Source organism: Numenius arquata, chromosome 23 (assembly GCF_964106895.1).
Source record: "Numenius arquata chromosome 23, bNumArq3.hap1.1, whole genome shotgun sequence".
NCBI lineage: Eukaryota > Metazoa > Chordata > Aves > Charadriiformes > Scolopacidae > Numenius > Numenius arquata.
In genome coordinates, this window is record NC_133598.1 from 380,867 (window position 1) to 406,648 (window position 25,782).

At 46.7% G+C, this 25,782-nt stretch overlaps 3 protein-coding genes across 3 annotated transcripts; 2 read left to right on the forward strand and 1 right to left on the reverse strand.

Annotated features, from left to right (window-relative positions):
• The first annotated feature begins 2,926 nt into the window (after positions 1-2,926).
• LOC141474932 (olfactory receptor 6M1-like) lies at positions 2,927-3,912 on the forward strand. The gene is given in 2 exon segments (XM_074163043.1): positions 2,927-2,993; positions 2,996-3,912. Coding segments are annotated over 2 exon segments (984 nt in total).
• A 10,046-nt stretch (positions 3,913-13,958) lies between these two features.
• On the reverse strand, positions 13,959-14,933 carry LOC141474933 (olfactory receptor 6E1-like). Its single transcript, XM_074163044.1, has one exon. The coding sequence runs from the start codon at positions 14,931-14,933 to the stop codon at positions 13,959-13,961; it is 975 nt and encodes a 324-aa protein (XP_074019145.1).
• Positions 14,934-21,926: 6,993 nt separating this feature from the next.
• DAD1 (defender against cell death 1) lies at positions 21,927-24,170 on the forward strand. Its single transcript, XM_074162820.1, has 3 exons — positions 21,927-22,198; positions 23,252-23,403; positions 23,958-24,170. Exons 1-2 carry the CDS (start codon positions 21,958-21,960, stop codon positions 23,380-23,382), a joined length of 372 nt encoding a protein of 123 aa, XP_074018921.1. The 5' UTR covers positions 21,927-21,957; the 3' UTR covers positions 23,383-23,403; positions 23,958-24,170.
• Positions 24,171-25,782: the final 1,612 nt, after the last annotated feature.

Sequence of the window (25,782 nt, forward strand, 5' to 3'; positions counted from 1 at the left end):
ATTCTGTGAATTGCTTTTAAATTGCAATAGTGTAATTGCCATTGTACACATAGAACCTGCAATAGTGAGGTATTGGACCTGTGAGTGAAGTCCAAATAAATTGTGAATTTGAACCTCTCAGTGAAGTCCTTTTTCCTGCTCATCACAAGGTGGTGCTAAGATATGACTGGCCCTTAATCTACAGCACATAGCATATATGAAAACTGAAAGGGTAAGGTCTAATGAAGCAAAACACAGCTATTAGAAATCCTACAGAAATTTTCATTGAATTTGGACGTTGACAGCACTCCATATCCCTCCTCACTGCTGTACTTTATTGAACCTCAATGCCATGAGATGGCCTGTTTAATTTTAATGTGTTCAGCTGGGGAACACAAGACAAATCCTATTCTTTTTGTCTTACCATGGTCATTTGGGACACTTTCTCTGGCATGTTCATGCATGGGTCTACTGGGTATTGTCAGCTGAAAGCATTCAGTTGTTCTGTCCAAGGAATAAAAGTAAAGCCATTACCTACTGATCTTAATAAATGCATTAATGATGCTTAAAGAGAAACTCCACCTCTTTCCTTCCTACTATACTTTTATTTCACCTATTTATTTGCGCATCCATTAAGTGCTTTGCTTTGATTCCTCTGTTCTATATCACAGGGAAACCATTAGACATATCCATCATTCCAGTGTTATCTCAAAATCACTAGACTGGGTGGACAGCCATAATAGCAGTCACCATCCCAAATGAAATGAAGTATCCATCCAGCTGAATTCTGTTCTCTCTGCAAAACAGGCTAGAAGAAATTGCTCTAAAGGTACGGACAAGATTTTATTATGGAACTTTTTTTCCTTTGGGTATTTTTTTATTTCCTGTCTTATCTCATCTATATTCTCAAAGGTAGAAGCTTACAGGTTGGAGTCATCTGACTATATGGTGGTTCCTAACATACATTCATCACTCCCAAATCTCCCTAAAATATTCATATCTAGGCAACAGAGACAAGGATGCAATTCTTCTCTGCCTGGTCAACAGAAATACATTATATAAACCACCCCCAGGTGGCTTACATTTGTGTAGTCTGCATTTACCATAAAGAGAGAGAGGAAACTACATTAGATGTGAAGAATATCTTCACATGGGATGGTTTTCTGTATCAACACAGAGTTGTTTCTCAAAACTGTACATTTCTCACGTACACTTGATTCTGGCAGTTATTTCTCTGTCTTCATATACAATTGGTATCAAAAACATCAATCTACCTAAGTAGTTACAAGAAAGACAGTGGCAGCACAATGATCATTTCTTAATTCAGATGATAACCATTAAGCTTATCATAAAGATCATAAAACTCTATTATCTGCACTCCTGGAACTCTGCTCTTGCTTGGTATTTTACTTGCCTGCTCCAGTGTCCACTCAAGCAGCATTTGTCAGGTACTGCATATTCAGCAATAGAGATGATAAAGCATTTTCTGGAAAATTTGTGTATGCAAACTGAATTTAAGTAGTTTAGGTACTGAAAAAAATGGGTAACAGCAGACTGGCTGACAAAGGAATAACTGTCCAGAAAAACGATGTGGGAGTCCTAGTAGACAGTAGTAGTGGATGGACAGATGGATCAAGAGCCGGCACTGTGCCGTTGCATTGATGAAGGCTTGCAACCCACCAGACTGCATTAGCAAGAACGCATTTAGAAGGTAAATGGAAATTGTTGTTTCCCTCTAATTATCAGTAGTGGGGCCAGAAATGGGAAACAATATTCGGTTTGCCCTCATCCTGCCCGGTACAAGATTAATGTGGAGGAAATTCTCTTCTTTCTCAGAAGAGACTATCAGAGAGCTAGGGTGCTGGAAGACCAAGTATCTGAGAGAGAGACAGTGAGAACTAAATCTGTTTGGACTAGAAAAGAGAAGGCAAAAGTGTGTGTGGTTAGTTCTGGGTATCTAGCATCAGTTCTCAACTCTTTAGGGGAGGTGTCCTGGGTCTGGCAGGGATAGGGTTAATTCTCCCTAGGACCTAGCAGGGACACAGGTATCCCACCCCATGTGAGCCATGCCCAGGGGGTAACAGGAGCTAGCCGGGCAAGGGGGACAGGAAGCTGGGGGGGACGGAAGACGAAGTCATCCCCCGGGGGAGCAGAGCGGTCGGGGGCGTCCCGGGTGCGGTCGGCAAGTGGTGGTATCGTACTCGTGGTTGTATATTCCTCTGTCGGTGTTATTATTGTTGTTGTTTCTTGCCCCCCTTGCTGTTCTGTTAAATCGCCTTTGTCGCAACCCACGAGTTTTTGCCTTTTTCTTCCGATTCTCCCCTCCCGGCCGCGCTGGCGGTGGGGCCCCGATCTGAGCGAGCGGCTGCCACGCGGTCCTTTGTTGCCATCTGAGGCCAAACCACGACAAGAGGTTATAGACAAGATGAAGTCATGCTTTTCTCAGAGGTGCACCTTACAAGTTGAAGAGGCAATCTGATAAAATTGCAGCATGGGAAATCCTAACTGGATAGGAGAAAATCTTTTGAGCATTTTTAAGAGTGGACCAGGAACCCACAGAGGCTGTGGGATGTTCCTCCTTTGACATGGTCATAAATTTAGTAGGCAAGACCCTAAGTAATATGACATAATTTTGAAGTTAGCCCTAGTCAGAGCAAAGGATGGGCCAAGACCTCCAAAAGTTCCTTCCAAATTAGGTTATGACAGTTTTTAAATTTCAGGTACAAGCTTCTACCCCATATTAATGAGACAGTGGAAATCATCCTCTCAATAAAATCTATATTTAGAAGGAAAGAGACATTAGAGACATCAGAAGTCTGTCCGTCCCGCCCCCCCCCCCCCCCACCGAGTTCAACCAATGATACCTACCAGGACTAGGAAAACACTTGCATTGAAATACATTTTGCTGTTTCATTATTAAGACCCTCTTGCCCAGCTGGAGTCACAGATGCCTGCCAAGCTGATGTTTAATCACAGCTCTCTAGTGACTGAATTCATACTTCTGGGGTTTCCTGTGGTCTGGAACTGGATGTCCTCTTCTTCATTGTGTTTCTTGTAATCTATGTACTGACAGTCTCTGGGGATGTCACCATCATCTCAATCACACTGACTGATCATCAACTCCACAGCCCAATTTATTTCTTCCTTTGCAGTCTCTCTTTCCTGGATATCATGGTGGCAACAGCCAGTGTTCCAAAAATGATGAAAGATTTCATCTCTTTCGAAAAGGCTGTCTCTTTGGCTGGGTGCATCTTACAATGCTATTTCTACTTCTTTTTTGGCACTACCAAAGTTATTTTCTTGACTGTCATGTCACTTGATTGCTATGTGGCCATCTGCATCCCACTCAGATACTCCACCATCATGAGCACCCAGATGTCCTTCAAACTTGGGTTGGATTCTTGGGCTGGGGGCTTTTTCTCTGTCCTCTCTCCCATGATCATTATCTCCTGGGTCCCCTTCTGTGGGCCAAATGTTATTGATCACTTTTTTTGTGACATTGAGCCATTGATCAGCCTCTCCCGTGCAGATACCCATCTCCTGGAGCTGGTGAAGTTTGTATTGTCCACTGTGGTGCTCCTATGCTCTCTCCTATTTACCATTCTCTCATATCTCTACATCATCATCACTATTCTCCACATCCCCTCATCTTCAGGCTGGAAAAAGGCTTTCTCCACTTGTGCCTCCCACATCACTGTGGCTTCCATATTCTATGGCAGTGCCATCTTCATGTACATAGTGCCAAACAAAGAGTTTTCCTTCAGCCTCAAGAAGGCAGTCACCCTACAGATGGCTGTTTTCACTCATTTGCTTAATCCTTTCATCTACACTTTGAGGAACCAGCAAGTCAGGGATGCTCTGAGGGACACTGCCTTCCACATCCTAAGTGGTACAAAACCTTTCAGAGTGAACTGTAAATTGAGTGGACAATAAGGACATTCTCAAGATCTCCACATTCCCGACTTTGTATATAAACTGCAGCTCATCTCAGACAGGTTCATTAAGTTTGCAAGAAGCATCATTTCCTGTGTGCATGATTTTTCTTGCCATGTTCCATTCTTATAGGAAATTCCTTCCAGTTAATAAAAAAATGTCTAAACTTGGATATTGTGCATGTTCCACAGAGGGTACTTTGTAGATGCCAAAGACAGAGTAAAAAATGAGATCTGTTCAATTAAAATAGAGCTGTTTAGTAGTATAAATGATGCTGCTATTAATCAATTTATTAATTTAAGAGTCCTATACGACTTATTTTATGTAGAAACAACCAAGTGGTAAAGTTTAGGATTATTACCATACAAAATTCCCAATCCAGCCTTCAGTAACTCTTCTTGTAGTAAGAAGCTCATTATACCAGTTGCTTTCAATGCCCATGGATAAATAATGGAATGTTCTTTTAAAAGACAAAAGGACACAAAAGACTGAGTATTTGTACATGGAGTGCTAGGTGAAGTTCAAAGTGGTATAAAAACACCACTGAACTGAAAATACTATTCAAATGCAATCTGAGAAGACATAGATGGACAGAAATGTGCAGAAGGTGACCCAACACCGCCTTGTCCCCACACTGAGACTTCTAGTAGCACTCCCCTTTTCAAATGCCAAAAAGAGCAGGCAACAAAGTTGACTTTCATATACTATATGCCATTGCTGGGATGAAGAGACATCTTCTCCAGGGGCTAGCTGGCTACACAGATCAGCAGTTTAGAAATCGGGCATTTCTCAATGTCTATAAACTGTTCTGAAGGAATGCAACAGTTAATTATTCTGGCTTTCAGAAAGGCTGGCCGTATCTGCTTAAAACTTGAGGAGAGTAGATAAGTCCTTACAAGAAACAGAGAAAAGCAGGAGAGAGGAAGGACAAGAAAAAAGATAAATAAATCATAGAATCATAGAATCATTCAGGTTGGAAAAGACCCTTGGGATCATTGAGTCCAACCATCTTCCCTACTCTACAAAGTTCTTCCCTACACCATATACCCCAACACCACATCTAAATGACTCTTAAACTCATCCAAGGATGGTGAATCAACCACCTCTCTGGGCAGCCTGTTCCAGCGTCTGATCACTCTTACTGTGAAGAACTTCTTCCTAATGTCTAGGCTAAACCTACCCTGTTGCAACTTGAAGCCATTCCCTCTTGTTCTATCGCTATTTGCTTGTGAGAAGAGACCAGCACCAACCTCTCTACAATGTCCTTTCAAGTAGTTATAGAGAGTGATGAGGTCTCCCCTCAGTCTCCTCTTCCTCAAACTAAACAGTCCCAGCTCCCTCAATCGTTCTTCATACGACTTATGCTCCAGGCCCTTCACCAGCTTCATTGCCCTCCTCTGTACCCACTCCAGCACCTCGATATCTCTCTTGTATTGAGGTGCCCAAAACTGGACACAATACTCCAGGTGTGGCCTCACCAGTGCTGAGTACACGGGCACAATCACCTCCCTACTTCTGCTGGTCACGCTATTTCTGATACAAGCCAGGATGCCATTGGCTTTCTTGGCCACCTTGGCACACTGCCGGCTCATATTCAGCCACTTGTCAATCAGAACCCCCAAGTCCTTTTCCGCCAGGCAGCTCCAGCCACCCTTCCCCAAGCCTGTACCAATGCATGGGGTTGTTGTGGCACAAGTGCAGGACCTGGCACTTGGTCTTGTTGAAGTTCATACCATTAAGGTTCGCCCATCGATCCAACCTATCTAGGTCTCTCTGTAGAGCCTCCCTGTCCACGTGCAGATCAACGCTCCTGCTTAACTTGGTGTCAGCTGCGAACTTACAGATGATGCACTCTATGTCATTATCAAGATCATCAACGAAGATGTTAAACAGAAATGGTCCCAACACTGAGCCCTGGGGAACACCACTTGTGACCAGTCGCCAGCTGGATTTAACTCCATTGAGCACCACTCTTTGGGACTGTCCAGACAGCCAATGCTTGATCCAGCAGATAGTATGCTCGCCCAGGCCATGTGCAGCTCATTTTTCCACTAGAATTCTATCAGGAACACTGTTGAATGCTTTTTAAAAGTCCAGGTAGATAATATCCACAGCCTTTCCTTCATCCAATAATCGGGTCATCTTGTCATAGAAGGAGATCAGGTTCGTCTGGCAGGACCTGCCTCTCATAAACCCATGCTGACTAGGCCTGATCCCCTGGTTGCCCATTATATGGTTTGTGATGGCACTCAAGATGACCTGCTCCATGACCTTCCCTGGTATCCAGGTCAGGCTGACAGGTCTATAGTTTCCTGGATCCTCCTTTTTGCCTTTCTTGTAGATGGGTGTTAACATTTGCCACCCTCCAGTCCACTGGAACCTCCCCAGTTAGCCATGACTTCATATAAATAATGGAAAGCGGTTTGGCGAGCACGTCTGCCAACCCTTTCAGCACTCTTGGGTGTAGCCCATCTGGTCCCATAGATTTGTGTGCATCCAAACGGTGTAGCAGGTCACTGATCTCTTCCTCTTTAATCGTGATGCTCTCATTCTGCTTCCCCTCCCGGTCTCCTAGCTCATGAGGCTGGGTGTCCAGGGAACAGCTAGTTCCACTGCTAAAGAGTGAGGCAAAGTAGGCGTTGAGCACCTCAGCCTTTTCCTCGTCCTTGGTGATTATGTTTCCCTCTGCATCCAATAAAGGAGGGAGATTTTCCCTAATCCTCCTTTTGTTGTTAATGAATTTATAGAAACATTTTTTATTATCCTTAACAGCTGTAGCTAGGTTGAGCTCTAGCTGCGCTTTGGCTCTCCTAATTTTCTCCCTGCATAGAATCACTACCTCTTTATAGTTTTCGTGAGAGGCCTGCCCCCTCTTCCAAAGGTTGTAGACTCTCCTTTTGTTTCTGAGGTCCAGCAAAAGATCCCTATTTAGCCAGGCTGGTCTCCTTCCTCGCCTACTTGTTTTTCGGCACACGGGGACAGCCTGCTCCTGTGCCTTTAAGACTTCTTTCTTGAAGTATGTCCATCCTTCCTGGACTTCTGTATCCTTCAGGGCAGCCTCCCAAGGGACTTTGTCTAGCAGTCTTCTGAATAGGTCAAAGTTTGCCCTCCAGAAGTATAAGGTGGCAGTTTTAGTAACCCCTCTCCTTGTTTCTCCAAGGATCGAGAACTCAGTCATCTCTTGATCACTGTGCCCTAGACAGCCTCCAACCTTTACTTCCCCCACAAGTTCTTTCCTGTTCACAAGGAGCAGGTCCAGGAGGGCACTTCCCCTGGTCAGCCCACTTACCAGCTGCGTGAGGAAGTTATCCTCCACACACTCTAGGAACCTTCTGGATTGTTCCCTCTCTGCTGTGTTGTATTCCCAGGAGATACCTGGGAAGCTGAAGTCCCCCACGAGAACAAGGGCGGGTGATTGTGAGAGGTCTGCCAGTTGCTGATAGAATATTTCATCGATTTCTACATCCTGGTTTGGCGGTCTGTAATAAACTCCCACCATGATATCCGCCTTGTTGACCTTCCCCTTGATTCTAACCCATAAACACTCTACACTGTCATTCCCATTATTAAGTTCTAGGCATTCAAGTGTGTCTTTAACATAGAGGGCCACCCCGCCGCCTCTCCTTCCTTGTCTATCCCTTCTGAAGAGTTCGTAGCCATCGATTGCAGTGCTCCACTTGTGTAAGTCTTCCCACCACGTTTCTGTGATGGCAACTATATCATAGTTTTCCTGGTGTACAATGGCCTCCAGCTCCTCCTGCTTTTTGCCCAAACTGCGTGCATTTGTGTAGATGCACTTTAGCTGGGCTAATTTTCCTGCCACTTTTATGGCGGGCCGAGCCCCAACACCCCCCTGACCACTCCCAGACCCTTCTGTGGTTGCCAGCCTATCACTATCCTTGATGTCATCACCACATGGGTTACCATCCCCCACCTCCACTGAGACAACAGGCCACAAGACCTTGCTAGTGCTGTCACCCATCAGCACTGGCAATTTGCTCCCAGGCTCCTCTTTAGTAATCCTGGTTTCATCTCCATCCCCCTTCGAACCTAGTTTAAAGCCCTTTCAATGAGCCCTGCTAATTCTTGCGCCAGTATTCTTCTTTCCCTTTGGGTATGGCTTGCCCACCAATTGCTAGCAGGCCTGGTGTCCTGTAGATCATCCCATGATCAAAGAAACCAGAGTTCTGCCAGTTACATAAATATATGTAAAGAAGCATTCAAATGAGATAGAAACAAGCCAAGTCATAAAGACACAAGGAATGGCTCTATTCACTCAATATATGTGAGTCGTCATAATTTCCAGAATTATGAAATTTGGTTTCAGTTAAAATTCTGGATCTTGTCGGTCCAACTTAAAAAGACGCATATATAAAAATGTCAGCCTTCCTGTCTACCTCTAAACTAATCATGTTCCTTCTCTGATACAAATTTTATGACAATTAATATACAAAATAAGAAATATATGGGTTAATATTTTACTTCTGTCTAATGATCACGGAGGGCACCTCAAATATTGCAATATGCTACAATAAGGAGAGGACTGGAAAGAAATCACAACAAATAACTGATTTAACTGCTCACTGAGAGCTAAAATATATTATACTTGAAGAGGTGAGTGGAAAGTAGACCCTTGTCACTTCAGAGAATTTAACAGGAATGAATGCTGACTATCCAAAATAATATATATTTCTTGAGAACAATAGATATATGGCCATCTGTAGGCCACTATACTAGGTAAGCACAACAAACTTGGAAGTATGTGCTCTGCTTGTCTTGGCCAGGGCTCTTCCTCCTTATTTTTGGCCCAGGGACTGTACTTTTCCACACTGTACTGGTGCTTTTGCAGCCCAGATGCCAATAACTTTTTCTAGCCATTAGCCAATGGTGGTAACTGGCTATTACTCAGACTTCCCTGCATGGACACAGAACTCCTGAGTTTCTTGACAGCTGTGTTGTTGGTTTTTTCTCCTGCATGCACTCAACATCACTTTTGTGTCTTGTATTAACATCATCATAAGTGTAACATATTCAGCTTCAGGAAAGGCAAAATGGCTTCTGCACCTGCACCTCTCAGCTCACTGTGATCTCCATCTCCGGTGATAGCTATCTCTTCGTGTGACCTAATCCCACCCACAACAGAAGAGCATCTCAGCAAAGCAGTCTCTATTTACAACACTGGGGTTTGTCTCCTGTTCAACCATTTCATCTACAGCATTATGAACAGGCTCAGAATACCCAGGTGTTGCTGGATGGAACAGAGGGAAAACGGCTGCTTAAAGAAGCATTTGACCCAGAGTTCAACCTTATACAGGACAGTGAAAAGTTCAGAGATGAAAATCTGTTTTGTATGTTCAGCATTAAATTACCATGTTAAAGCCTTTTCCTCCCTTTTCATGAATTGCTCTGATAAGACGACTGTTCCCATATCAAGTGCTCCAACACCAATTCCCCCTGAAGGACTGGAGAGATGACAGAAGCAAGTGAGAACACCAGCAGGAGATACCTCCACCACTTGTGCAGTCTGTGCCACCAGTGACATCACAAGCACAGACACCAGCCGTGTGCTTCCTCCTGTCCAATCAGCTACTCAGGCTCCAGTGACCTCACAAGCACTGACCCAAGCCATGTGTTTTAGTTTTGGGATTATTTTCTTTGGTTTTCTGTAGCATGATCTGCAAACTGTAGTTTTTAAAGAAAGTATTTACTAGCAGTCTGGCTCCTGTTCATCACCTCTTGTTATGGCAGGATTGTAATAATAAAGTTTGTTGAAAATAAATGTACTTGGTGATCCAAATACACAAACTTCAAAAGTGGTGGTGATCCAAAAATAAATGAAGTTGTTACTGTAACTGAAAACTGGACACAAGTGCTTACACTTGTCTGCAATGAGAAGTTATATCCAAATCAAAATAAGTGGTACCAGAGGGACTAAGCATGACCAAGTCCATTGATCAGGAAATGCAGAGACAATAAACAGGCTTTAAAGCAGAAAGCTGTATGTTACCGTACAAAGAGACTGGTCTCTTGTTGGGGAAAACATAAATCTGCCGTCTAACCCAAATGTATTTAAAGAACCAGACAGTCAGAAAATCACAAAAACATTAAAAAATCATGCAAATTACACACTATGCCAACTCATACATATCTACAGTACAGTGATTACACACGGCTGTGATCATCCCCAGAACTCTTTCTTAGTGGTGGTTTAGCAGCAGACATTGGACCTCACACTCGCATGGCCCAAGTGCTGTTCCTTGTTTTCTGTGTAACCTTGACACAAAGTTTTTGTTCACAATTCAGTTTCTTTTCTTAATCTATTAACCAACGCTTCTTGGGGAAAAAACATACCAGAAGTGAAATTAGGCAATTTGCATGAAACTTATAGGGCTGGGTGGCTGCAGTTGGTGGTACTTGGATGAATCTGTTAAGAAGAATCCAATAAACCAAACTGGCCACATATAGTTAGTTTCTTCATTTGAAACTAGACAAGGAACAAGTAATGAAATTCGTCAGGGGGTGAAACTGAGCCAGGGGGTGAAATTGAGCAAGCTTAACATAGCAGTTTTGATCATGTTATTAATTTGCTCTATTAGTGTTTGAGGTTATGCTCTTTTTCTAAAAATATGAGGATCTCAAACCTCGTGACCTTGCAAGTTTCCTCAAAGAACTCTGGGAACACACAGAGATTCCAAAAGGCCAAGTGCCGGGTCCTGCACTTGGGGCACAACAACCAAAGCAGCACTACAGGCTGGGGGAAGAGTGGCTGGTGCTGCCCAGCAGAAAAGGACCTGGGGGTGTTGGTCAACAGCCAGCTGAATATGAGCCAGCAGTGTGCCCAGGTGGCCAAGAAGGCCAACAGCATCCTGGCTTGTATCAGGAACAGCATGGCCAGCAGGACTGGAGCAGTGACCGTCCCCCTGTACTTGTCACTGGTGAGGCCCCACCTCAAGTGTTCTGTCCAATTTTGGACCCCTCACTATGGGAGGGACATTGAGGGGCTGGAGCATGTCCAGAGAAGGGCAACGAAGCTGGTGAGGGGTCTGGAGCACAAATCTTATAAGGAGCGGCTGAGAGAGCTGGGAGTGTTCAGCCTGGAGAAAAGGAGGCTGAGGGAAGACCTTCTCACTCTCTACAACTCCCTGAAAGGAGGGTGCAGCCAGGGAGGGGTCAGTCTCTTCTCTCAAGGAACAGGAAATAGGACAAGAGGAAATGGCCTCAACTTGCACCAGGGGAGGTTTCGATTGGACAGCAGAAAAAATTTCTTTATCAAAAGTGTTGTCAAGCATAGAATCCAGGGCTGAGTGATCATCTCTGGAGGCATTTAAAAGACATGTAGACGTGGTGCTGAGGGACATGGTTTAGTGGTGGACTTGGTAGTGTTAGGTTAACAGTTGGACTTGATGATCTTAATGGTGTTTTCCAACCTATAAGAGTCTATGACTTTATGCCTCTGCTTTTTCTTTATCCTTATTAGTCAGGCGACCATCTTCAACAAGTATCAATCCAATGTTTTCTTTAGACCTCCTTTTGCTATTGATGCTCTTTAAAAAGCCATTTTATTATCAGATACAACACTGGCCAGTTTCAATTCTAACTGAGCTTTGGCCTTTCATGTCTTCTCCCTGTATATGCAAATCATAGCTCTGTAGTCTTCCTGTGACGCCTGACCTTGCTTCCAGAGATTGTACAACTTCTTTTTCCTCTTGAGCTCCACAAGGAGGTCCTAGTTCAGTCATTACCTGTGATAGTAATTGGGAAGTGATCTCCCTGTCTTTGTCTTAATCCATGAGCTTTTCTTCTTATTTTCTCCCCCTGTCCTGTCGAGAAAAGGCAATGAGAGAGCTGCTTGGTGGGTGTCTGGTAGCCAGACAAGTTTAACCCACCACAGGTGTCCATGTCAAGATTTTGGTAACAAGGGGCCTGCAGGTGTGGTCTCTGTGAAAAGAGACAAAGGGCTGCTCTGTACCTGACACATCCACTTCCAAAATGGACCCACCACAGGCCAAAGCTGAGCCCATGAGTGAACCCACGGTGGCGCCTCTTGTGAAAACATCTTTAAAAAAGGGCAGAAATTGCCAGCTAGAGGAAGAAGGAGGGAACAAAAAGAGAAACAACAAAGGGAACAGCAAGATCAGAGAAGGAGGAGGAAATACTCCATGGTGGAGCAGATATCTACTGCAGCCTGTGGAGAGCCCATGCTGGAGCAGAGGAAAAGTGCCAGAGGGAAAGAGCAGTAGAGGGAAAACACTATGTATTGACCATAATCCTCCCACCCACCCTGCACTGCTTGGATGGAGGAACGGTAGAGGAGCCTGGAATGAATGAATAACATTGAGCATCATAAAGGGGAAAGTGAAAGTGTTCGTTTAGTATCTGACTTTGTTTCTCACAAAATACAACTATTTTAATTGGCAATAAATTCAATTAATTTTCCCCAAATAAGGTGATTGTGACAACCAACACGGCTTCATTAAGGGCAAATTCATGCCAGACAAAATTGGTGGCCTTCTACAATGGCATTCCAGCATTGGTGGATAAGGGAAGAGCAACCATCCTCATCTACCTGGACTTGTGCAAGGCATTTGACATTGTCTGGCACGACATCCTTGTCTCTAAATTGGACAGACATGGACTTGATGGATGGACCACTTGGTGGATAAGGAATTGGCTGAATGTCCACACTCAGAGTAGTGTGGTCAACGGCTCAAATTCCAGGTAGAGACCAGTGACGAGTGGTGTTCCTCAGGAGTTGGTACTGGGACCGGTGCTGTTCAACATCTTTGTTGGAGACATGGACAGTGGGATTGACTACACCCTCAGCAAGTTTGCTGGTGACACCAAGCTGTGTGGCACAGTTAACACTCTAGAGGGAAGGGATGCCGTCCAGAGGGACCTGGACAGGCTCGAGAGGTGGGCCCATGCAAACCTCATGAAGTTCAACCAGGCCAAGTGCAAGGTCCTGCACTTGAGTCACGGCAGTCCCAGGCACAAATACAGGTTAGGCGGAGAATGGATTGAGAGCAGCCCTGAGAAGAAGGACTTGGAGGGTGTTGGTTGATGAGAAGCTCAAGGTGAGCTGGCACACAGCCCTGAAATCCAACCACATCCTGGGCTGCATCAAAAGAAGTGTGGCCAGCAGGCGAAGGGAGGTGATTCTGCCTCTCTACCCTGCTCTCATGAGACCCCACCTGGAGTGCTGTGTCCAGCTCTGGGCCCCCAACATAAGAAGGACATGGACCTGTTGAAGTCCAGAGGAGGGCCACGAAGATGAACATCTCTCCTATGAAGACAGGCTGAGAGAGTTGGGGTTGTTCAGCCTGGAGAAGAGAAGTGAGACCTTAGAGCCCCTTCCAATACCTAAAGCGGGCCTAGAGGAAAGCTGGGGAGGGACTCTTGATCAGGGAGAAGAGCAATAGGATGAGAGGTAATGGCTTTAAACTGAAAGAGGGGAGATTCAGATGAGATCTCAGGAGGAAATTCTTTGCTGTGAGGGTGGTGAGATCCTGGCCCAGGTTGCCCAGAGAAACTGTGGCTGCCCCATCCCTGGAGGGGTTCAAGGCCAGGTTGGACAGGGATTTGAGCAACCTGGTCTGGTGGGAGGTGTCCCTGCCCCTGTAGGGGGTTGCAACTCAATGATCTTTAAGTTCCTTTCCAACCCAAACCATTCTATGATTCTACCAAATTCTACCACCGCAGCAACTGGTAAGCCAGCTTTCTGTCTTTACCTCAACCCACAAGATTTCTAGTTTCTGTTTTTTCTGTTATCTGCCTCTGCTCTGTCCCACTATGGGGTGGAAGAGGTAAGTGAGCAGCTGGATGAGAATTTGGTCATTAGCCAAGGCTAACCCACCACAGCAAGGAGAAAAAATACACAGGCAAAGCTGAGTCTAGGTACTGGAGGACTAGAAGATCCTTTTTGTGTTGGCATATTTTGGTTGCTAACAGAAGAAGGAACTATGTAACATGTAGAAAGCATAAACCATTTGAAATCAGCATCTTTAATTCACAGTTCCACAATGCTGATGCTGCATCTGGGAAACAATTTAGTCACTTGGATGGGCTACTCCAGCATTCACATTTTCTAGTCTTGGGGAGCTAGAAAATGCCTTCAGCATGCTCTTCTTTATGGCTTGTTTGACTTGATTGTTCCTGAGTGAGTAGATGTACGGGTTAAGCATCTGAGTCACCACAGAGAAGAAGAAAGAAAGAACTTTGTCAGAGTCCTGTCCACCTCGCTGTGCTGGGCGGATATACCTGTAAATAGATGTGCTGTAAAATATCACCACCACCGTGAGGTGAGCTGAGCAAGTGGAAAATGCTTTCTTCCTACCTGTGGAGGATGGTATATGCAAGATGGTGATAACAATGCAGCCATAAGAAACAGCCGTTACTATTAAGGTACCAGGTATGATGATAATTAGTACAATAAGCATCAGTCCTTCAATGAATCCTGTGTCTGTGCAGGACAGTTGCAACAACAGGGAAGTATCACAGTAAAAGTGGTTCATAACATTGGGACCACAGAATGGCAACTGGACAATCATAATGGTGGGAGGAAACATCAAGAGAAAACTCACGACCCAGCAAGCCAGGACCAGCTGGAGGCAAAATCTGCTGTTCATAATTGTTGTGTAATGCAAAGGGTGGCAAATGGCAACATACCGATCAAAGGACATCGTTGCCACATGGAAAAATGTGCAGGTACCCAAGTAAAAGAAAAGCAGCATCTGAAGGAAACAACCAGGCAGGGAAATAATCTTCCTCTCTGACAGAAGGCTGCAGAGGGTGCTGGGAATGAATGTGGAGGTGAAAGTGATTTCCAAAAGGGCAAAATTCCTGAGGAAGTAGTACATTGGGGTCTGAAGGAAATGATTCACAAAAGTGATGCTGATGACAGTAATGTTTCCAAGCAGGATGAAGAAGTAGGCAATCACAAGAAACAGAAAGAGGATGATCTCCAAATGGTAACTGTTGGTCAGCCCCAAGAGGACAAATTCTACTACTCTTGTGCGGTTCATTGAGGCTTCCTTGCTAGCAGAAAAAGAAAAAAAAAAAGGCCAATTTTGAGACAGAGCACAAGTCAGTTTGGCTTTGCTAACATTAAAGGACAGTGACTAACTGCCCAAGGACCTTCTAGTTTAAATGAATTCAAAAGCACTACTGCAGAGGAACGAAAAGACACTGAAGCAGATTAAACTAGTTGATGGATACGTTAGTATTGCAAAAGAGAAACTTACTGCAGTTAAAATGAGATCAGAAAAAGAGAGGGAGGGACTTCACAGAGAAAGGCCAGACAGAAGGGTAGGAATGCCACAAAAAGAAGGATGGCTGGTTACCACTGGGAGAAGGCAAAATGCACAAATAAATGGATGGAAGCTACACTAAGCAAGAGTACGGGGAAAGCGGAAAAGTATGGGGAAATTTTCTGTTTAGTTTTCATTTACCATCAGCTCTACAGCTCCAGTGGACCAACTCTGATGCTGACTGTCATTCATTCTTCTTCAGAGCACCTGTCTCCAATATCCCTTAACCTTACATCATCATCCCCCAAACCGAGACATGTACATTGTCCTCTGAGCTGTGTCTACTGCACTACTGTCCTTCAACACTCAACAGTCACCGCTGTGGTAATTTCGGCTGATGCCAATCACATTCCTTCCTTGCAGGCTTGCAATGGAGAACTGTGTTCCCCCTCCTTTTTCTCCCAGACACCAGCCTTCCTTGCCCTAGAAAGAGACATATGTCTCATACTCAGATCTCCCGGGTTCTATCTATTGTGTCTGGATCTTTGAATCTGGTTTTAGACTCGTTTCAGATATATCTGAATGATTGAAATAAACACCAAGAAAATGAGTTTCCAGGGAAAGCAAGCACATCTTAGCCCACAGGCTATACCAATCATGCCACTCAATTTTCCTTCTTCAAATGCTCCTTATAAATGCTCAACAAAAGGGTAGAGATGAGCTACGATGCTACAACTCTTCTTATCATACTATTCCCATCAAATCTTTCCGCTTTAGTGCCTTTTTTCCATCAAAACATGGGGTTTTATTAGCATCATCTCATGGGTTTTTATCAAAAACTATCAAAACAAAACTCCCCTCTGACAAAACATATAAAATATAACACATATTTTTAATACCACAGATGGACAGATATTATCTGGAAGCTGAGAGTGGTCCCTTAAAACAGGAAACTCCCTCAGTAGCAACTAAAAGCTTTTATTTTAGATTGAAGGCTGAAAGTTCAGTTTTCCAAGCTTGTCCCTTTAATCTTTCACTGTCTCTGAAAAATCACACCCAAACTCTAAGAAATAGTCCAAATAGTTACCAGTTTATCCACAACAATCTAGGATGCTTCAAAAAGGATTCTGAGTATGATGTTTCTCCTTCATTTAGTTTCACATTTGATTTTTGGCAAATATATTTCTTCTCTTTCCAGCTCCTTTTTATAACAAGGGTCGCATTTGCATTCTTGCGCTTCCTTACTGAGTCAAACTTCTGGGACCAATTAGGTATTGAAATCTGTCAAACACCTTCTGGGAAAACATTTGCCAAAGTCTGACAAACAGCAAGAATATAATCAAACCATAGAGAAAATGAGATTGGAAAGGACTCCAGAGGTCCAATCCCTTGCTAAAAGCAAGACTAACTTCAAAGCTGGGGAAGGTTGTTCATGATCTTCTCTAGGTAAGTGTGGATATCTCCAAGCATGGGCATCCCACAACTTCCCTGGACACCTCCTCCTACTTCACCATTTTCATTGTGAAGAGTTATTTCCTTGTGTTCAGTGGGGATTTACTTGTTTAAGCCATGATCCACACCTCTTGTCCTCTCACTGTGCACTTCTGAGAGATCTGGCTCTGACTTCTCTATAAATCCCCTTCAGACAGTGGTCAGTACAGCTCCACTCAGCTTTTTCTTCTCCCTCTGCTTGTCTTTATGTGTCGTGTGCCCCAGTTCTCTGATCAACTTGCTCATCCTCCATTGGACTCACACCATTTTTATAACATTTTGGGGTTTTTTTACTGGGTGGGGGGAGCTACACTGTACACAGTCCTCCAGATGCAGTCTCACAAATGCCAAGGAACAAAAAATTAGCACCTCTCCTGAATGACTGGTTACACTCTTGTGAACACACCCGGTATGCAGGGGACCTTCACTGTCACAGGGGCACACTGCTGGTGTGTTCAGCATGTCATCCACCAGAAGCCCACGGGTCTGTTGCTCCACAGCCAGTCAGCTTCCAGTCTACACCTATGGATGGGGTTATCCCGTCCCACATGCAGGACAACTACATTCCCACTCCACCTCACTTAGTACATGAACTAAGGAGTAGCTAGCTCCCTGGCTACTGTGGCTACCACCAGGAACGAAGTTCAAAGCACCAACATCAAACAGGAACTAGAGCATTAAACTACCCTTTGGCACCATCTGTCGTTCTCTACTCACTATTAGAATCAAAGTGACTAACATGGATTCCTAAAGCAGAGATTCCTAAACCATCTAAAGCTAGTGGAGGCAACACACCCTTGTCAGAACTTGTAAGCCAAGTCAGTTTCTAAGTTGGTGAGAAGGAGTATCCCAGAACTGTACATAAATTAGGACCCCCCTTATCTCAATCAGCCAGGTTTGTAGCTGTGGAGAGGAGGAAAGGACAAGCAGACATTACAGCAAATCTCAGTTCTGCAGGAATAAAAACTCAACTCTGACTGTTAATGCTTTCCTCTTTCTGAAGGAAGCAATTCATAGGTTGGGTTGAAATCCTTCACCACGCACCAAGAAGAAATAAAATTACCATTAACCATTTAGTACAGAAAGAAAGAAGAGGACTCCGAGCTATAGCCCATGTTTATTTATAACATGTTTTTCTCTACTTTGATGATGTTCCTGGAGCTAGTAACAAATCAACAGCATAGGATGTTTGGTAATGAGGAATTTCTGATGTAAGAGGGGGAACCATCCAAGGTGACATTGTGATACGTCTTTCCAGCAGGTTCAGGTATTATTCTGCCACTTGTTAATCCATGGTCTGTACCAGGGTTCGTCACACGCAGCTCGTCATGGCTCATTACATTCAGTCACTCAGCTCTTGATGGAGGTAAGGTTGTGCTACTCCAAATCTATGCTACCCTTTTGCCTTACTGTCTTCTGGCAAATACATGCAGTATATAGATGCAATTATACTTTCACTTCATTATACACCATTAGTGAAAAAATAGCTTAGATTTTTACAGGTGTACGCACTCAATACACAAAAATTATGATAAAAACTAGTACAATGCAAGCTAATCAATAGCCATCAGGTCCTAGCAATCTTAACCCTTATGAAAGCAGCTTGCTTTATTTACATTGTACTCACTGTAAATTAGTTTTCTGTTTCTTCTGCGCAGACTCCAGCAGAGGAGTTTCAGTATGTAACTCAAACTTTACAGGTATTTGCCACTTCTTGCTGTTACATCTAGGGCTTGTGTTGTGGCTCACTGAGAGTGCAAGGGTCGTATCACAGATGCCCAGGATCCACCAGCCTAAGGCACACTGCAGCTATGAACTCTGGAAGGGCCGTGCTGTTGGGACAACTGCTCTTACCTTGCTTTTGAGGGGCTAGTAACAGCTTGGCACCGACATGTAAGCTTTCCACTTCACATCCTCTGTGTCTACAGTGTCTGCATGTCAGTGTTCCCCTGTATCCCTATTACCAGAGGTTTTGTAGACAAATGTCAGCACAAGTTGTCAATCCAGTTGGTCCCCAGAGATATCAGGGTACCCTTCCCAGCAGTTTTAGAATCAGAATCATAGAATGGTTTGGAATGGAAGGGAACTTAAACAGCATTGAGTTCCAAACCCCCTACAGGGGCAGGGACACCTCCCACCAGACCAGGTTGCTCAAAGCCCTGTCCAACCTGGCCTTGAACCCCTCCAGGGATGGGGCAGACGCAGCTTCTCTGGGCAACCTGGACCAGGGTCTCACCACCCTCACAGCAAAGAATTTCTTCCTGAGATCTCATCTGGATCTCTCCTCTTTTAGTTTAAAACCCTTCCCCCTCGTCCTATGGCTCCCCTCCCCAGCTTTCCTGGAGACCCTTTAGGGACTGGAAGGGGCTCTAAGGTCTCCCCAGAGCCTTCTCTTCTCCAGGCTGAACACCCCCTATCCTATCAGCCTTTCTTCATAAGAGAAGCCCTCTGATTATCTCTGTCGCCCTCCTCAGGACTCACTCCAACAGGTCCATGTCATTCTTATGTTGGGAGGTTCAGAGCTGGACATAGTACTCCAAGTGGGGTCTCCCCAGAGTGGAGCAGAGGGGCAGAATCCCCTCCCTCACCCTGCTGGCCATGTTCCTGGGGATGCAGCCCAGGATGCGGTTGGCTTTCTGGGCTGCCAGCGCACATTGCTCAGTCATGTTGAGCTTCTCATCAACTAACGCTCTGTCCAGCTGTATTACTACTACTACTACTGCTCCTCCTACTATTATTATTACTATGGATCATCACCTTTGGAACTTGGAGGTCCACCACTTTATAATTCACTTCTCCATTCTGTAGCTCACCAGTATTTTATGTGCACTCTAGCTCTGGGATAGCAATTGTTATTTCCCCCCAAAAATGTTGTTCTTTAGGGCCATGAAGAGAACATCAAATGCAGGCACTCTCTGATGAAATTAGATGACTTCCAGCCAGTCTTTCTTCACACATCAGCAGGGCAAGCTCCCACGGGTCTTAGCAATTCTGAGCACAACCAAAATTGTGAGAGTGCCCCAGGACTGGAGTCACCATCTCCATCCAGGACATGTTGTCATAGAGCTGTGTGGGTTTGGTAAGCTGAAGAGGAAACTCTGCAGTTTCTGATGGTTCTCTTCAGATGTGAATATGCAGAGGAGCTCCACAAGAGCATTTGTGTTGGAGAAACACCGGAAGTAAAGGGTACCATTAACCACAGTAAATAGTTAGCAAGATGTGTCCCTGGGAAAGAACAGGAGGATACCATAAATTAGCTAAAATAAGGGAACACCAAGACAAGCTCAAGGGGAACAGAATGGCTAACTGCTATTTCCATCCACAAGGAAGGCCAAAGAAGTCACCTGAACTATGAGTGAACTATCCTAATTAACATAGTAAAAAAACCACCCTCATGTAGGGAGAGCTGTCTTCTAACTAAAGCCCCCTCCTCACAGAGCATGTGTAGTGAAAAAAATGGATGCTGTGACTTTTATCTAGAGACGAGGCAGAGCAAGAACCAATGGGAATGAGGGTGGCTCAGCCTAACTGTAGAAAGTAGTGGTAACTTGTTTAACTGTTGCTCGAATGTATAAATGCTTTATCGTGTGCTAATGGGGTTGTGCTGGCTTTGTGGATGAACCGCCCGGCATCCATCTCTGCGCAGAAATGAAATAAACAAGTATCTCGCCTCTTGTACATCAGCTCCTCACACACTGGGTTAAAAGAAGCCAGATTTGGGACAACATTTTGGGGAAGAAGCAAGGGACACAGCTGTGGATCGTCTTTGTTCCCATGCTGGACAAGAGAGGGGACACGGGCAAATGATTGTTTCCAGAGATGCCACAAAAACTGGCAATGGCCAAGGTCCCAGTCCCCTTACGGGCACTGCAGAGAAACCGTGGGGGAATATGAATGCTCAGGTCCCAGTTCCCTCCATCACCAGTGAGACTTTAACACGTCAGGATACCGGGGGCTGTAGAAGGAAGACAGGTAACCTGGCAGACCGTGTCCTAGCAAAATCATTCTGTTAATCCCAACTCCTAGCCATAGAAACTGAGCTCAGAAATGAAGAAGGTCTCTTCTACAGGATGAGGCTCCTTCAGGAGGCACTGGAGGCATGATCAGAGGATGAGGCACCTGCAAACATCAGGCGCACTGCTTACAGAGATGGACTTCAGAGGGGAAACACCCTGCACAAGCAGAAACCCAAGAAGGGAATGTTGCTTCTTGGGGGTATTTCTGTCCCTATCCCACACGCAGGTAAGGAGAAGACATCTATGGGGAGCAAGCACAGGAGCTGGAAGGGACAAGTTCTCCGAAGATTCAGGCTGCAGGACTGCTGCCACGATGCAGCTCAAGGGACACACAAATATCCCTTGTCAGAGGGAAGGGGTAGGGAAATGCCCGGTCTGCACTTCAGATCCTGTCTGAGGGGATCAGCTGTCCCCCTGGAGAGCGTCCTCGGGATGGGGGGGACAGGAAGGCGGGAGTGATTTAAACGGAAGGAAGATTTGGGTTGAAAAGCTCTGCTTTTGGTCTCTTGAAAAAGTGTTTTATCCACTCCCTCCCTCAAAACCTAAAAGAAGCCCAGTCATTCTGCTCTCACTGCAGGCTCACTGTCCTGAAAGTCTTCAAACAAAAGCAAGGAAAACAACGCTTTGCCTTTCCCCAGCGCTGAGGGCCCCGAAGGGCAGGCTCCCACCGCCCTCCTGGCAGAACACGGAGTCCAAACCAGCAAACACACACGTACCCTGAGCACCCCCCGCCTCCCCCCCTCCTCAGCGGAGGCCACCAGGGCCCGCAGCATCTCCAAGCAGGATCCGCCAGCCCCAGCAGAGCTGGTTTTCCCGAAACAAGCCCTTTGCGAACAGACCGGGCCCGGGGGCACGCACACCCCGGGGCCTGCCGGCTACTGAGGGGCGGCCGCGCGGACCCCGGCGCGGCTCTCTAATCTGCCTAGCAACAGACGCCGCTTGGCTCTCATTGGCTCTTGAAAGCAGCCAGTCCCTAATCAGCCTAGCAACGGCCGTCGCTTGGCTCTCATTGGCTCTTGTAAATCTTCGGGTGCTCGGACTCCGCAAAACCTTCAGCGCATGCGCCAGCTGAGACCGCGTTCCCGCCTTTCCCGCTCCGCGAGACGTCGCAGACGCATGCGCACAGCAGCCGGCGGAGCCTCCAGTTCCGCCCTTTCGCGGGCAAGGGAACTGCGCCTGCGCAGTACCCGCTGACCCGGCAGCGAGTCGGGTGTGCGCCTGCGCTGCCCCGCCGTGCCCCGGAAGCGCTTGCCGGGGCTGCTTCCGGCCACCTCAGCCTGGCCGGCGGGACCATGTCGGGCGCGGCGGGCTCCGGCGCGGGGGCGGCGGGCTCTGTGGGCTCGGTGGTGCGGCGCTTCTTGGTGGAGTACGGCAGCGGCACGCCGAGCCGCCTCAAGGTGTTGGACGCCTACCTTCTCTACGTGCTGCTCACCGGTGCGCTCCAGTTCGGCTACTGCCTCGGCGTCGGCACCTTCCCCTTCAACTCCTTCCTCAGCGGCTTCATCTCCGCCGTCGGCAGCTTCATTCTCGGCGGTCAGTGCCGCGCCCGCCCCGGCCCCCGCGGATCCCCCTGGTATCCCCTTCGCAATCGCCCACTGTCCGTAGCAAAGCCTGAGCCCCCCCTCAGCGACCGGGGACCCGCAGCAGCGCCCGCAGGCCCCATCAGAGAGTTACTCTAGAAACACCCAGGTCTCTTGTAGTAACCGCAGGATTCCCTTTGCAGCCACAGGCAAAGTAGCCCTCAAACCTACCCCGGCGGCCAGGGCGTCCTCACGGCAACCTTCAGTGGCCTTCAGTACCTTCCCGCATAACAGCTGGTTCCACTCCCAGAAACCCCCAGGCTCCTGCCCCGCAGCAGGACCCTCCACAGTGACTGTGACCCTGCGGGGGTCCTGTCTCTGTGCAGCACAGAGCCCAGCTCCTTATCAGCCCCAGGCTGCCCTTGCTTCTCCCTGGCAGTCAAGGAGGCCTCCTTTTTACTATCTTGTATTGGTGTCCTTCTTTAGCACCATCCCAAACCCTAGCAATTACTGTTTCAGGGTGTAGCTCTCCCCAGACACACCTTGTTCCTGTGCAGCCCTCCCCAACACACCCAATAGAAGACATAGAAATACAGAATCATAGAATGGTTAAGAGTTGGAAGGGACCTTAAAGATCATCTTGTTCCAATTCCACTGTCCTGGGCAGAGACATTGCCCACTAGAGCAGGTTGCTCAAAGCCCCGTCCAGCCTGGCCTTGAACCCCTCCAGGGATGGGGCATCCACAACTTTTCTGGGCAATCTGTTCCAGTGTCTCACCACCCTCACAGCAAAGAAATACCCCCATTTCTATGCGAGGCCCATGCTGTTATAAGCCTCTTCTCAGGCTTCACTTGGCCACCCCAGACAGTGTAGTGCTATGGGGGAGCTGATTGCATAAAAGCCCTGTGCAAATCCCCTGCCAGTGTCCTGTTTGTCTTAAAACAAAGATAAAGTTACTTTTCCTTACGGTACCCTGGTGGAACAGTGACCCAGAGCGGGGGGGGGCTGCTCCAGGTAGACTTCCTTTTGTGATCCCTAATCTCTCATTCCTTCTCTGCCATGCAGTTTGCCTCCGGATCCAGATCAACCCCCAGAACAAAGGCGAGTTCCAAGGCATTTCACCAGAGCGGGCATTTGCTGATTTCCTCTTTGCCAACACCATCCTCCATCTTGTGGTCATCAATTTTGTTGGCTGAGCTTCTAGAAGAGACTGTGAGGTACTGATCCATGGGGTCACAAAAGGGGACACCACAGCTCACACGACTTCAGTACTTTTGTAGACTTGGGAGAGAACTAGAAAGATCGTGAATCCAGGAGTCCTAGCTCCCAGCTTCGTCTTGGACAAATACAGTTAAGCTATTGTCCTCTAGGTTGATACGGGGATTTATGGCTGGCTGGTTTTGTGCATGTATTTTTTGGCTTTTATCGTTTAAAAGGCAGTTTACCTAAGAGTGTTACAGAAACCTACCCACATTTCTGCCTTATGAGAGAAATACCCTGTTCTTCTCTGCAAGAGTGGCTTTGGGAGCTGGAACTCCTGGGCTCTGTTTGTGAGGGTTGTCCCGTTTGGAGGCCATGGTATGGCTGGTGTCCAAGCCTCGAGTTTCTTGGGTGAGAGGGGGGAGTTTGGGACAGGGAGAGATGGGTGCTGGAAGGTGGAGGACATGCACTGCTGTTACTGTCGCAAGGGGCCACAAGGTCATTGGAGCTTGTGGGGTATTTACTCTCCCTTTGCGGAAATATCACTCATGTTGCCTTTCTCTCCTTCCAGCTCTTGGACCGCTCTGGAGCTCTGATGCCACAGCCTGGCCCTGGGCAGGGCTGTTCCCCGGCAAGCTCTTGCCCACTTCCCTCATGGAGGAAGGGGAGGCAGGGCTCGAGACTTCTCCCCACAGACTGCCCTGTGGAGGAGTCTACTGTCCCATGGAGGCCTCTGCTGCCTCATTACTGTAATCCTTTCTGTCAATAAAACCCTTTACAATACAGCACTTTTTTCCCTAGTGGTGGCAAATCATAGAATCATAGAATTGTCTAGGTTGGAAGGGACCTTTAAGATCATCTAGTCCAACCATCAACCTAACTCTGATTAAAAAAAAACAAAAACCCACATCACTACACTGTGTCTCTAAGCACTATGTCAGCTTGTCTTTTGAATACCTCCAGGGATGGTGCCTTAACCACCTCCCTGGGCAGCCCATTCCAATGCTTAAATTAATAAATACAGCGGTTCTTCTGACACCCAAGTTCCCTTTCAGGCACAACTCCCTGTTTTTACCCCTCTCCCTCCCTTTCTACCCAGCAGGCTTTTTTCTGTGCCCCGGTTTCACAGGGAAGCAGGAAACAAGTCATGGAAACTCAGTGGTCATCCACCCTTTTCATCTCCTTGTTTCCTGCCCCTTTATCTTATAGAAAGTCTGTTGCCAATGTGTCCTCAGGCTTCAAAGCCATGGAAAACTTGGGTTAGGCTGTGGTTAGCAGTCATGAACGGAAGGAAGCAGAGGGGTTCTTCCAGCACATCCCCAGGTGCACCGATCTCCCCGTAGGCCCCCCCATGTCCCTCAAAGGCATGTGGGGCAGAGCTGGATGGCCCAGCTGGACTTCCAGGCCCACTAAGGCCTGTCAGTGACACAGCCACCCTACCACAGTGTTGGCTTTTCTTCAGCCTGATGTGCGGATAAACCCAAGGGTGTCAGAACTCGGACAGAACTGCACTTGAGCTGTTCTGAGTCCATGGAGAAGGTCACCACTCAGACTTGACCTCATTGAAAATCCCTCCTGCTCTAAAGCGCTTTAAATGCTTAAACTCAAGGGCTTTGGCCATTGTCTTCTCCAGCCCAGGCTGGCTCCTGCATTGGGCTCAAATGCTTCTTTGTCCTGATGGAAGATTAGAGCCCTGTGGTGATCAGATTATGGGCACAGGACAAGATTTTAGCCCCAGGTAGCCCCTCCACACCCTTGGCTGCAGAATTTACCTGCATCACCTTCTGCATGAGGCTCTGTCCATGTTCTGATTCTGCTTCACAATTGTCTGGTTTGCTCTGCGCTGAAACGCTGGGCAGATAAAATGTGCCTTGAGGCAATGTGACAGGAACACTTGTCTGCTGGCACTAAGGAGGTGAAACACAGGGCATAGTGGCTTCAACCTCTTCGCATTGGGTTATGGCTCCTGTTTACCACCTTTCTCCTTTTAGCATTTCCAGCTGTGCTGCAGCCACTGAACACATGAAAGTGTGAAACCAGGGGCTCCTAAGCCTCTTGCCCCACTGAAGAGTGAGGTATGAGGGAGCGGGATCACAACAACCCCAGGCAGCACTACAGGCTCGGGGATGAGTGGCTGGAGCTGCCCAGCAGAAAAGCACTTGGGGGTGTTGGTGGACAGCCGCCCTAACATGAGCCAGCAGTGTGCCCAGGTGGCCAAGAAGGCCAACAGCATCCTGGCTTGTATTAGGAATAGCTGGGCCAGCAGGAGTAGGGCAGTGATGGTGCCTCTGCACTGGGCACTGGTGAGGTCTCACCTCGAGTGCTGTGTTCAGTTCTGGGCTCCTCACTACAGGAAGGACATTGAGCTGCTGGAGCGTGTCCAGAGGAGAGCCACC

What these genes read in the sequence shown, in the direction of transcription:
- LOC141474933 (XM_074163044.1), bottom strand. Translation starts at nt 14,933, where the DNA reads ATGAACCGCACAAGAGTAGTAGAATTTGTCCTCTTGGGGCTGACCAAC.
- DAD1 (XM_074162820.1), top strand. Translation starts at nt 21,958, where the DNA reads ATGTCGGGCGCGGCGGGCTCCGGCGCGGGGGCGGCGGGCTCTGTGGGC. An exon ending in CGGCAGCTTCATTCTCGGCG is followed by an intron (nt 22,199 to 23,251) that starts GTCAGTGCCGCG and finishes TCTGCCATGCAG; the next exon opens with TTTGCCTCCGGATCCAGATC.